Here is a 14,270-nt window from a genome sequence, read left to right on the forward strand (position 1 = left end):
ATGCAGAAGTTCCAACCACTAGGCCACTGAAGCAGTCTGCCAGAATGATTTTCTTCCCTGGAATGTGAACAATTTTGAGTGTAATCCTTTCTGACTGTGTCCTACAAAGAAGACGTGTTGTCTAAGATCATGATGTAATGCCCTTTGACATGTTCTATGCACCGTTTTTAGTGTGACAAACACAGCTTTCATTTTCAAGTTGTTGACATGGAGGAAACCAATAGCCATGGAGAAGTACTCCTTCTGGCTCTAAATAAGCCACCCAACCTGAATCTGATGTGTCACTATACAAATAGAAGTGGGATACTAGGGCATGCTGGGGAATGCCTCCAGAAAAATATCTTGCTTGTACCATCACTTTATGTGGTACTGAAATATCAACCATAGAGATATTTGAACTGAGAGGGAATCCCTGTGGGGTTTCCAAACCACCAATAGAACTGAAGTCTCCCTAGGGATTTGGAAAACGTTTAAGGGTAGGGTGGAATTTAAATTTTTGACAATCTACTAGAATTGACAAAGCTTCATCTTCCTGTTCCAAACCTCAGTACAAAACAGAAGAAACGTAGCCTGAATGATCCCTCTGTGGGGATGGCTGGGATGTAGGGACATACAATAGAACCTGCCCTGAAAGACATCCCCTTCTGCCAAAAAATAATGATCTCTCAAGACAGGTGGTCTCACATGACAGGTAATAATACTACAAAACCAATAAATCTGTGCAAAGAGACCTGTAGTCTGAGTTTCCTCCGTCCCTTGCCACCCCATTTTTGATATTTGGACATTTATGTTGGGGTGTGGGGTCAGAGTCCATTCCCTATTGAAAAGTTGGAATTCGCCCACAACTTTTGGTGTCGGCATGGGGAAGCTGCTTACTAGCGGGCCCAGCAAACTTGAACAACTTAACATCATGTTGCTACAAATGAGGTGACAGTTTCAGGTCACATAAGGTCAGCTACAGGCTTCACACTCAGTTGTAACCCTATGTATTATGATAACATTTGTGTAAGAAACTGATATGCACGTTTTCCCTGTCAGGGAGAACTGTAACCTAGCCATTAAAGTAGTTAGATCAAACCTTAATTTTGTGGTAATCAGCAAAACATAATATTCAGGTGCGTCAATTTATGTCCAGGCGACGAATTTTAGACTGAACCATTGTGTTTTGTTAATAGGCAAAACTTAACATTGGGGTATGTCAATTTACGTACCTCGACCATTTTTGTGTGTCAAATCAGAAAAGTCTGCATATCTGATGCATGGGTAGATAAAACACTGAATATGGACACAAGTTTAAAGTTTACTTAAAAAGAACAATGACAAGCCTTGGTCATTAGCATGGAACCACTGTACTTGTATACATTTTCTCTTTATAGTGTTTCCATATGTTGACTCAATGGTTGTCCCAAAAAAAAAATAATGACAATATTGAGCATGGGTTGGTGACGTAGATCAGTCTGTGTCAATGCACATGTTCTAAGAAATCCCTAGAACAGGAAGCTGGTCATCTATGACAGAAAAGATCTTTCCATGTGGAAAGGTAGAAGCTTAACAAAAGTGACAGGCATGCTATTACTGACATTAAAACACAATTTTCCACAGGTCAGGCCTATTGTTTCTTGGACATTTCTATTAATATATTAGATTTTCTGCGAGTCATAAACCGTAGTAGATAATAACATGATGGCTATTTCTGTAACATCGCTTCCTGTGCTATGTTCAATGTGCAGCAAATCATCTGATATTTCATCCTAACTAGCTTCATCTTTAACAAATGATCTTTCAATCTCGCTGACTTGCCTAAAGAAATTCGTTATCTTTTGTTTCAATATGACACAATGTAGTTGCATTTTAGTAGCAACCCCAGATAGTGCCTATTCTTTATCGGTAAACTAGGCGAAAATCGACTTTTTTCTTGCACTGTGTGCACTAAATTTGCATTAAAATCAATATTGATAATAACATTTTTATGAAATAAACTTTATTTAAAAGGGCTTTAAATTATCTACAAATGCATATAAATTTCATTAACATGTACTTTTTATTGTATAACCATATTGTCAAGTAATTATCAATCAGTTATCAAAATTGACGGCTCTCAGTGAAGTGCTATTTCCTGTGCGCACGCGTTGACACCAGTGTGTTTGATTTGTAAATGCGGGTCACAAAAACCTAATGAATATTAATGAGGTGTTCATCAATTGAATGGGGAATGAATGACGTTTCCAACGGTGATTTGAAAATTTGCATATGATGACCCTGTGCTGACAAAATAGTCCCTAAAGTATATCTAATTTTTTCAACTTACGAACGTTTTATTAAAATTTTCAATATATCGTTACAAAATACACATTCTAATCTTTCTCTGGATACCAAATTTGTTTTTTAGAACAAATATTTAAGTACCCGCATTTAATTTTGAAAGTACGCATTTCACAAAGTTGACCTCCATAAGGCATGTGAAAAATTGGTGATCACAAGACGAATGCTGTGATTTATTTATACTGGTGGAATGTTTTTTATCGGTAAGTAATTCTTTTGTATATTTATTTATTTATTAAATATTTTGTGAAGTATAGAGTAAATTTTATCATAAATGATCGTCCTCGTGTTGTCATGTAGATTTCTCAGCTTTATTTTAGTTTACTTTTCTTCAAAACTTGCTTCTAAATACAAATTAATGCCAAATTATTGTATGCAAATGATGTTTAAACATGTTAATAATAAACGAAATTCAACCAATAACAAAGATTTATGGTACGAATGGAATACGAAAACGTGACTACCGATCGACGTTTCTTACAGTGATAAAGTATTGCTCTGCAATGTTAGATGATGAAATATGCTGCTTTTTGTAACTGTACCTAAAACTTTTTTTTCATTTTCTTTGTAGAAATATGAGTAGGGATTTTTCTGGTCCTTACTGCCAAGAAGCAGGAATAAGTGCTGATACAATAGCTTCCAAATCTTGTGTAAAAATAGACAAATTGTCAAATGGAATTGTGATTGAAATTTTCAACTTTTATAAGAAAAATAATCAAACATTTGCTGAATTTTGCAAGACCCTAACATTACTTAATGATGGGTGTCAGTCACTTAACCAATCTACTCTTTCCAACAGAGTCAATAGTGTACTTGACCAGAAGAAAAAACTTGTGAGTGAAAAAAGGTGCCAGGTGTAAAAAACATTGATGAACTTCTAGGGAAGAATTCAATACATAAGTGCCAATAAAAAATTCATATCATGTGACAGAAAACAGATGCTGCAATGAGAATGAGTCAGACACAGCATGTTAAAGCAATGAAGTTCAGTTGCCAGATATTACTTACAGCTCTAAAAATATTGGCATACAAACTGAAAATTAAACAGAAAACAACTTCACAAAACAGTGGAACATGAAAAAGTATTTGTGCAACAAACAATCAAGAAAACTGCATGTATTAATAAACCAGGAAGCTCAATACAGACAAAAATTAGACTCAATTAATATTCGAGTCGGTCACTATTCTGTAAAAAATGTCAACAAAAGAGATTGCTCATCAAAAATCAATAATCTTCGTTTTCGTGAACTTCAGCGGCTTAACAAAAAAAACAACCTCAAAGCTTCACAAAGCGGAAGGTGCCTGTCACAAACACACTGAGGAACTGGAATAGTTAAGAAGAGACCATGAGGAACTTCAGGAGCAGCATCAACTGCTCACCCAAAAAATTGTCACTGCAAAGTCTAGAAAAGTAACTGCTCAAAAATCAAACAGTAAGCTCAGAAGCAAAGTGTCTCTATTGAAACAGTCTGCATCTAAAATGAAATATGATAACACAATGAAAACTAAGACATCAACAAAAAGAGACACAAATTTGAAACTAGCTACATTGACTCATAAGTTATCAGAAAAAGACCTAATGGTGTGCGAGTTACAGGATAAAATTGAAGACTTACAGGAAATGAAAGAAAGTCAAATCAAAACAAAACAGACAGATGGAACTTACAGTGATAAACTAAGGTTGTGTGTAATCCAGCTGGCAGGTCTGGAAGTTGCCACGGAGAAAGTGACACCTGTCATTAAAGTTATATCAGAAATACTTTTTGAAAAAAGTTTGACAAAAAGGAGTTACCAAATAGCACAACAGTGCAAACAATCATAGACGAAGGACATTTCATTGCGAAGGCATACATTGCTGAAAAAAAATAGACAATTGTAAAAATTGGGGTCTTAATCGGGATAGGACTACCAGGCGTAAACAGAAAATAATTGACACAGCGGTGACACTAGACAACGGTGAGATTGTTAGTCTGGGATTTACCCACGTTTCAAGAGAAACCGCCAAAATCATTACAGACGTTACAAAAAATCACCTCATTGAAATAGCCGACATAAGAAGCAAATCATTCAGAAAACAACCTAATGAGGATTTTATTGTTAATTCCCTTGCTAAGCTTGCATTCACAATGAGTGATCTTGCTAGTACCGAGAAGCTGGCTGACAAACTTTTAAATGAGTGGAGGGATGAAATGTTAAAAAGTTGTGAGAATGACATTGACAAACAGTCTGTTAAAAACTTTCATTGTACGGCCCATGTTTTGTTGGGTTTTCATAGATATATATGTAATGACATTGAAGTACTGGAAAAATCTTTGGTAGACCAGTATGGCCCATTAGGATGAGACAACTTGCCGATCTTTAAATTCTGGTCCAAGGCAGGTACCATCATTGAGCGAGTTGTCCGTATGACCTCAGACACTTTTGGGCCGGCTGGCGACCACCTTGGACTGCGCGATCAATGGGAAGCCTACTGTACTGAAAAAGGTATATTGTTTACTGATCGGAGTTGGAGAGAAATTTGCATTTTAAACTAGTCCACTGTGACCATATTATGCTTAAACGTACCAAAACCTTGGAGTTGCAGTACATTTTAACTGTTTTTTTCTTCTAATTCAGTCGTTTGAATGGTGACTATTAGATATTTTGCAATTTTTGGGTAAATGCAACATCGAAAATTGACATGCTGGGAATAATTGGTATAACTGTTTTGAAATCTTTTATTTTTTTACTTCAGTTCGTGTTTTATTAAAAAATACAAATATTTTATTCCAGGAATCAAGTCAACAGTTGGGAACTATCGCGACAATAGGTTTAATGGTTTATTCCAAACAGCGGCTGAGATTCTAGTACATCGCCTGGATTTCCAGACAGTCATCAAAACTGTACATGCACCAAACAAAAGAATTCTATCTGTTGATGCAGATTTAAACTCTGATCATATTGTGACTGTGTTGCTAGCTTGAGGGTTTGTGTATGTCAAAGTGACTGGCCCATACTGGGAACTCATTACATCGGAGAAAGTGCCATATTTAGAACTGTACGTATACATTCACAACTTACAGAAGTATTTAAAAGATTGTGTGGAGAAACCCAAACTGATTGAAAGTGATGAACATTGGTTGGGAGAAGTTTATGACATTGCAATTGAGCAACGCTTCTCTGAAGTGATAAAATCTATAAAGATTGTCAGAAAATTACTGAATCAAGTTATTACTTCTATGTGTAAGTCAATGGTAGTAACTATTGAAAAACAACTCTCTGATTTCTTGCCTGGTGGGCAGTATAGTGCAGCAGCTGATCCAAAGACAATGATGAGGACACAGTTCATGCAAGTGACCAATCGTGGCTGTGAACACCACTTTGGAGACCTTGATAGCAGTCAGAAGCGTAGACCAAATGCCTCCTTGCACCACCACTCCTCCATTCAACTACTCAAGAGAAACCGTATCAGAATGAAAGAGTGGTATGAGAGTATGACTCCCACAGAAAAAGAGTCATTGTGGAAGAGTGCACGCCATGGTGGAAAAGACTTGCGTCTTAAACATAAAGAACACCAGAAACGTGTGTACAGTGAAATATTGGACCAAATGAATGAACCGCCACCAAAGAAGGGAAAACGAAATCCGAATGACAATGATGAACTTTATGAAAGTGAAATAGATGAACTCAATACAGTATGTCAACGGTTGCCTGTTCTAGACCAGCTTAAGGAAAATGATTATATTACTGTTGCATACCAGGATGCTTGGTACCCTGGATGTGTTCATGAAATTAAAACAACAATAATAATAATTTAATAGTTAAATTCATGGCACCATGTAGGAAAGTGGGAGTTTTTAAATGGCCCAGCAGAGACGATGTTCAGGAAGTTAAGCCTGAATTTGTCATAGCGACTGGACTGATTCCAGAATGTCTCAATTCTGGACGTCAGTGGGCATTCTCAGATGATAGAAAATTTGATGAACTGTTTACAATGTATGCCAATGTTTTCTTCTGAATTAAACGACTTGTTGAGAAATATGTTGTACAGTATCTGAATTGTCTGGTACAAGAAAAATAAATATTTTAACCCCTTATTTTCTTCCCAGCATTGAAATCTAGTGGACATAGTTTAATTTACTGTATATATTTGAAATCTACAGGAAAAATGCAATAAGTCTGACAAGTTTCATGGAGATATCTCTTTCAGATCAAAAGTTATGACATAAATACTTATCTTATTAAACGTGTTGGGTCCGCGACTTAAATGAATGAAACATGCATTTAAAGAAGGCAAAAATTCACTGAAAAGGCAATTTTTGCCAACATTCAAATAGTCATAACTTCTGAACTAATCAAAATATTTCAGAAACTAAAACTGTTCTGAAAAGGTCTGAATTAGCTCTATAAGAATCAATAATTAAAATGCAAATATGAAGACTATGTAATTTTGACTGGGGTTGCTAATTTTAGACATTTCCCTAAAGACTGATCGATAAATCAGTTTACTATACTGTTCCATGAAACAATTGAATCAGAATATCTCCATAGTTTCTGCAATATTTCAACAGATCTCCAACATATAGGTGCCTGTATTCAAACAATATACTCCACAGATATAGGATTAATTGAAATCTTGGAGAAAAGCCAAAAATGACAATGATCTGATGAACTTATTTAAAAAATATTTAAAAAAATAAAATTGCACACGGGGTACAAGAAATCGTGGGTACCACATCTAACTTCAGCAATTTTTCCCGAACTAGGTTTAAAAAATTGCAAGACTATCATTTTGTGAGAAACGTGTAATCCCATGGACAGGTAGCATCCCAGATTGTAACATACCAACAACAGTTGCAAACATCAATTGTGAGTGTCCATTAGGCTTCAAATCAAGTTGATGGAATCCATAACTCACAAGTTTTCGAAATAAGTGAGGTATGATCCATCAAAAAGAAAAAGCAAAATAGGACAAATCTTGTATAGTGAACACCTCATTACAATGATTACCTGTATATAATGGTCAAGTACATTACATTCCACGCATGAATTAAAGTATAATTATCTGCTTATAAGGACTATTTGCTCATGATAATCTGTTCTACATTGCTCAATGAGGGTTAGTGTGAATACAGCAGACTTTTAAAAACGTAAAATCTTTAACTTCTTATTGCCTCCTAAACAAACCATTAGTGTTAAGCCTTTACAAAAAAAACTGTTTTAAATGATTCTCACCTTTGATTTCCTCGGCCCTGGAAAATGGACTCCATGGTAAGATTGTGCTGATATCGATCCAACATTCGCCGAATTTGTTCAACAGATACACCATGACTGTTGCGTCTGAAACAATGTATTAGTACCCAACTTGTATCAATTGAATATGTTCAATATTAAAGTGCAAGACAGACTATGAAACCTAAAAGCTAGTGGATATATCAATTCAGTGCTTCTGCATGCCAGAACTTAATCATGAATAAATTTGAAAGCAACAACTTTTAATGCTTTTATGCTCAAATACATCTTTTCCAGGTAATGAGATAAAGAATATGAGTGCAAGTGTTCCATAAAAGCATAAAAGGTGGTATTCCTCCTGCAAAGTATGCTGTAATGTTAAGGTTGCAATGTTTTCCATGTTATACAATCACCAAAATGACGCTGTTTAATCAAAATGATATGAAGCTCAATCTTTATCCTGATCTGGTGATTCCTATGTGAACCACTGAAAACTCCATGTTATGTGAACCACTGAAAATGCCATGTTATGTGAACCACTGAAAACTCCATGTTATGTGAACCACTGAAAACTCCATGTTATGTGAACCACTGAAAACTCCCATGTCACACCTCACATCACACGTGATTATTTCCCTACCACACATCTGTTACCTCTCATTACAGTTATTAAGACTTTGCTGAATGTATCTGACAAACATATTAAAGACAGTCATGAATTTTTTGAGCTGCTATGTTGACAAAATCGATGCACTACCTAAACTTGCATTTACCATGAGTTGTAGGATCTACGATGACTATGAAATTGCAGTGACTTAAAAAATTGAAATGGTGATTCTGTAAAATAAAACCTTACACTCCAATTGTTGTGCAAACAAAGCATGTTGAAAAACGGAAAAATAAAAAAAAATGTCATAAGATCAGAAAATCAACATGATGTAAAATGTTGTTTAGTATGTGATATAACCAATTCTTGTGAATTTCAGCTTTTTCTTAGCAATACCACCTTTGATGTGAAAATCATCTGCACAATTAACACAAAAATCTTACTTAAGAATATCATAACAGAGATGTGGAAGTAATATCATTTAATCTGAATGGATTGATCCTATGACACCGACAGCAGGTGCATGTTCACAAATTTTTTAAATATTTACAAGCAGTAAACTAAACAAAACCCTTCATTCTGCAACCTAAAATGATGTACACACCTATAGAGATATTCCAAATTTTAGCCATAATGTATAAGACATACGACTTTTAAAAATGTTTATTCAAAAGATATGTGAGATTTTTAAAACTTTAATCTAGAAGATATGCAACTTTTAAAACCTTTAATCCAAAACTTCATCACTATTGATGACACCTCTTAGGTACACAAAACAAAACTAAAATTTACCAATGAATTTTTCATTATGCTGTTTCTTTTAATATAGGAAAAGCTGTGTAGTAACCTACTTGGCACACTCCTTGGGACTGAACCTCCAGGGGGTATCTGGTTCCCAGATCTCCACATGATATCCATGATGAACACCCTAAAATTTATTTAAAAAAAGCAATTGTGAAAATATTATATATTAATTAAAGTCTTAATAAAGATTCTTTCAGATCATAAAGCAACTTTAATTTAACACAAGAGTATCAAGAGCAACATGCTAACAAATAACAAAGTTTGTACAAGTTATGTCATGTAGAACTAATGTTATTGTGTAGAAACCATTTCATAACTTTTTCAGGCACCACCAAATCATAAATCAAGCAATAAACTTCACCTCTAACATATAGATTCAAATTCATCACTGATACGCCTCTTTATAACCCCTGGGCAGCATACAGATCTATTAGGTTTGGTGAAGACAAGCTCAGCAGGTTGCAAACAATATTGGTAAAACCTGTACAACCCCTGGGCAGCATACAGATCTATTAGGTTTGGTGAAGACAAGCTCAGCAGGTTGCAAACAATATTGGTAAAACCTGTACAACCCCTGGGCAGCACACAGATCTATTAGGTTTGGTGAAGACAAGCTCAGCAGGTTGCAAACAATATTGGTAAAACCTGTAAAACCCCTGGGCAGCATACAGATCTATTAGGTTTGGTGAAGACAAGCTCAGCAGGTTGCAAACAATATTGGTAAAACCTGTACAACCCCTGGGCAGCACACAGATCTATTAGGTATGGCGAAGACAAGCTCAGCAGGTTGCAAACAATATTGGTAAAACCTGTACAACCCCTGGGCAGCATACAGATCTATTAGGTTTGGTGAAGACAAGCTCAGCAGGAATCAAACAATATTGGTAAATCCTGTACAAGTGTAATTCCTATAAACCTCAAACACAGAAAATTATTGAGAATTGGAGGCCAAATAGCACCTGATATACTCACCTGGGTGGCAGACACATGATATTAATAAAGGGATTGAAACTGCACAGGGGAAAGAAAAGCATTGAGACAATGGATGCTGAATTGTTCATGAATGTTGGTGTCATTTTTCTTATGGGCTTCAGCAGAAGATGATATCAGGAATTCACAATAAGATCATTTCTTCCATTTAACTCCCAAACATTTAAACCATCTTTGATATTCTGCAACCATAACAAGACTTTCAAATGAGCTGCTGTGGTGGACATACTGGATGTCAAACTGGCACCATTAAGACCAACAAGGAGAGCTCTGGTGGAACTGCATGTTGATATGACTTTCAATTTTGGAGGACCAACAAGAAGATTTTCTCTATGGAAGCCATCATTGCCATAACTGATATCAGATTGGAACCATTTCTACTTAAAACCATCTAGACATTTTAAGAAGTCTTTTGGTGAAAGCACAATGTTGATATGACCAGCCATACAGAAAAGGAGCAATAACTAGATTTTCAAGACAGCCATTATGGGAGTCATATTAGAAGTTGGATCAGCACTATTTTTACTTTTGACCAACTACTAGACATCATAATCAAGTCTTATAGTAAAAACTCCAATATCCCTCAAGAGGTCTTTTTAAAACTTAACAACGGTTTTTCTCTTCTTATAAACAGTAGTGATTTATGTCAAAGCAGCATAATTTGAACAAAACCTAGAAGCCCTTTCATCCTAGAATGCTTTCTTTAAATTCTGGTCGAATTCTGTTGAGTGGTTTTTGAGAAGATATTTAATGGATTTTCCATTCTTTTTACAAATGGCAGATATATCTGATTGCAAACTAATATTTGAATAAATAGTTTCACCATCATATATGAATCCCATTACTAGTATTGGAATAAACTTCTTAAAATTTTATCAAGCTTGAATGGATCATCATGCCATGAAGACATTCAAAATTTGTTCAACTGATGTTGATCTGCATTCAAATATGACCACTGTTAATGTAAATATAAAAATCTGTAAATGTCTTCTCAAAAAGAATTCAACAGAATTTGAGCAGATTAAAAGAAAGTATCTTGACATAGAGGACTTGAACTTGTATGCAGCTGATGCTGATCCACATTCAGATATGGCTTGCTTTTACAAAAACAAAAAAAAAAAAAACATTTAAGCAACTTCTTCTAAATCAGACTGCTAACAGAATTTGATGAAGACTGACAGAAAGTATAGATAGCTTTCAATTTTATTTTTGCAAACGATGCTGTTCCACAATCAAATATTCACACCTATTCTAAAAGTAGAAAAAACATTTAAACTACTGTACTCATTAAGGTATTAAGAAAAATGCTTTTCAGAATTTGACCATTGGCTGCAGAAAGCATTCTAGCATCAAAAGGTTTTATTTGTGCAAATTATGTCATCCCATGATCAAATATGTTCATTGTTACTAACAATAGGGAAAAAAATCTTTGAACGATGACTATTCAGAAACTTTGCAAAAATTGAGCAAATTTGACAGATCAACATCAGTTGAACAAATTTTGAATGTCTTCATGGCATAATGATCCAATCAAGCTTGATAAAATTTTAAGAAGTTTATTCCAATACTAGTAATGGTATTCATATATGATGGTGAAACAGCGTCATTTGTATAAACATTAAATGTATTCCTACTGCGATGTTTTCTATCAAGTATGGTAAAATTCTATTCAGCAGCTTTGGAGTAATTGGCCATACATGCAAATCTTTTAAAAATTATAAGGTCTTTACACCATGATGATTTCTATCAAGCTTAGTGAAATTCTGTTAGTTTTGTTGAAAATGGTTTAGTGGCTTTGGAAGACATGTTGAAAACAGCTGCTGACAAAATATGGGAGGGATTTTCTCTTTTTAATAAAAGTAAGGGCTAGTAGCATATTTCTTTCAAAATTTTCAAGTTTTTTCAAGGTTCAAAATCATGTTTTTCAAGGTGCATTATAACACTGATTTTAAAGGATGCATAACTCATATATGCCAACCCCTGGCGAGGAAAAAATGTAATCCAAGTGGACAAAAAGAGTAAACCAAAGAGAAAAAGAGTAATCCACATATAACATGATAAAAATTCAATGAGCATATGTACAAATGATTTATTTATCCCTCTGGAATTTTAACATAAATTACTGCTTCTCATACTACATTTCAAAACACTTTGTACCAGCTGAGATTACGAATGTTTTGCACACCAGTAAAGCACAAAATGCTGGGTTAGAGAGCCTGGATCTGAATTCAGTTTTATTTTTGTGAACAATACTGAACAATCTCTCACAGTCAGCATTAGAATGGAAAAGAACCAATATTCCTTTCATAACCTGCCAAAGAAGAGGAAAATTATATCTTACAGTTATTGGGACTTTTACCTGGGAAATAAGATGAAAACATCAACTCTATCCATATGAAGTACACTGTCAGGTAGAGTGGAGTGCCAACCTGATACTTAAGGAGTTTTTCTAATTTATCAGCAGCTTTTCCTGCAACATGGTGCATCATATGACAGAGACAACCTGATATGTACAATGATGGAGACATTTTTCAAAATATAAAATGCAACTTCTTTATGAATTCCACTGATGCTGTATCAGCTTAAAACCCCATATCATTATGCCAACTCAAGTTTACTCAAAGTATTATCAAGCAAATAAATAAAATATTAAAAAAATCTGACTTGACTTTTAGCACCAAATACCTACAGACTGGTTCTGTTCTGAATTAGAACAAAGAATCTGCAAGCAAAGATTAAAAGTCAGAAAATCAGTCTGTTCTCTCCTAACCAAGCCAAACAGCTACTATAAATAGAAACCGAAGTCAAAAGCTGAAAGTAGAAACCAGCATGTTTCTTGAAGTAGGGCAACTGCTATAAATAAAACATAATACTGTTAGGAAAGTGCATGCAAGTCTTCGGACAAGCGTACTCTTATGTTGTAGTTACATAGAAGCCATCTCTTCTAGAATACGGTCTGTTAATAAAAATGAGAAAACAAATTAATTTTTGGGGAGGAGGATATATATTGAAAACACGTAATCCGAATACAGTTACGCACAATTTGGTGAAAAAAGCCAAAATTGTAATGGTTGGCATGTATGAATCTGGTATTTGTGTGGAGAACTTTCATATTCATGTGGAAAAGGAAATGTAGCAAATTAGGGGTGAGCATGACTTTGTTGGGGTAGGCAAAATTTGCACAATTCTTATGTTTTGGGGCCCATAATGTCAGTTTTGTGCAATGTAGAAAAGTCAACAATGATTTTATTTTCCTTGAGGCTATTGACATTTTTAAACATTTAGGTTACCGGTATGTAAGCCACTTGTGGATTATTTATAAATCACCACTTTCTGCACTATGTTGTTTTTCTTCCATCTCACTGATTTTTCTAAAGAAATCAGTTATCTTTTGTTTCAACATGACACACTGCTGTTGTGCTTTAGCCATTTCTCTAATTGCTGATGGATGGATCAATTCACTATGGTGACAGGTGACAGTTGTGTCATTTGGCCTCTGTCAAATTTCTTAACTTAAGACTATGGTGTGACATTTTCAGAAACTGTTTACTAATTATAGATCCAGAAACATTTGTGAATTATGTGTTTGGGGCTAGTGTTGTTCTTGAAATTTAAGTGAGGCACGTACACATCTTCCAGTTCCTTCACAGTATATAGACAATGAAAGAGCAATAGTCATCTAGGAAGAAGAACTAGCCACCCCTAGCTGTAGGTATGTAAACTTTAAAAGGCAAGTATAATATCTCAAAAACAGCTTGGATCGCAACCATACTGAATTCCATCAAGTTCTTTGGCATACGGTGTTTTGCAGAATTATCACCTAGGGAAAGGGATTATGCTCTTTTCTAACTCACTCTCTGTAATTTTTATAAAGATTTAATAAGAAACCAAACCATCACGAAAACTCACCAAGATGTGGAAAAATGAATTAGTAAGTCATCATTGATAGGTTTGAGGAAATAGACCTATCATGAAATTTTAGCTCCTCTTACAGCTGTTCTCTGATTTTTCTCCACAAAGAACAGCAAACACTACATAATCTGTTCAACTTATCACCGTGATATTGGGCATGAACTCCCAACAGCAAACACTATACATTCTATTCAACTTACCATAGTGATATAGGGCTTAATCTCCCAACTCTGTGTGTTTGTGTTGTCAATGATTATAGGGTTTGTGCCCTTCCTCATCTCCACTTTGGCTGAAAAAAAAGAAAAATTCTATGTAAGGAGATAGCAAACTTAATGACAATTGCATCTTAACTTTAGAAAACAAATTGTTTCATAAAAGGATTAAAACTATCCAGATAACATGGTTCCTTTAATAATCCAGGTAT

General features: G+C 34.9%; 1 protein-coding gene and 1 pseudogene across 1 annotated transcript in view; one reads left to right on the plus strand and one right to left on the minus strand.

Annotated features, from left to right (window-relative positions):
- The window catches only part of LOC149797421 (uncharacterized), a 112,120-nt gene that overhangs the window by 69,469 nt on the left and 28,381 nt on the right, over positions 1–14,270 (minus strand). Inside the window, exons 4-6 of the mRNA XM_089962210.1 lie at positions 14,047–14,135; positions 8,992–9,068; positions 7,537–7,641 (exon numbers count right to left, since the gene is read on the minus strand). Coding sequence (XP_089818336.1) covers positions 7,537–7,641; positions 8,992–9,068; positions 14,047–14,135 — 271 coding nt within the window. The remainder of the gene's footprint in view (positions 1–7,536; positions 7,642–8,991; positions 9,069–14,046; positions 14,136–14,270) is intronic.
- Positions 3,803–6,119, plus strand: LOC149797422 (uncharacterized; annotated as a pseudogene).

Source organism: Sinohyriopsis cumingii, chromosome 6 (genome assembly GCF_028554795.1).
Source record: "Sinohyriopsis cumingii isolate HCF-2022 chromosome 6, ASM2855479v2, whole genome shotgun sequence".
NCBI classification, from domain to species: domain Eukaryota; kingdom Metazoa; phylum Mollusca; class Bivalvia; order Unionida; family Unionidae; genus Sinohyriopsis; species Sinohyriopsis cumingii.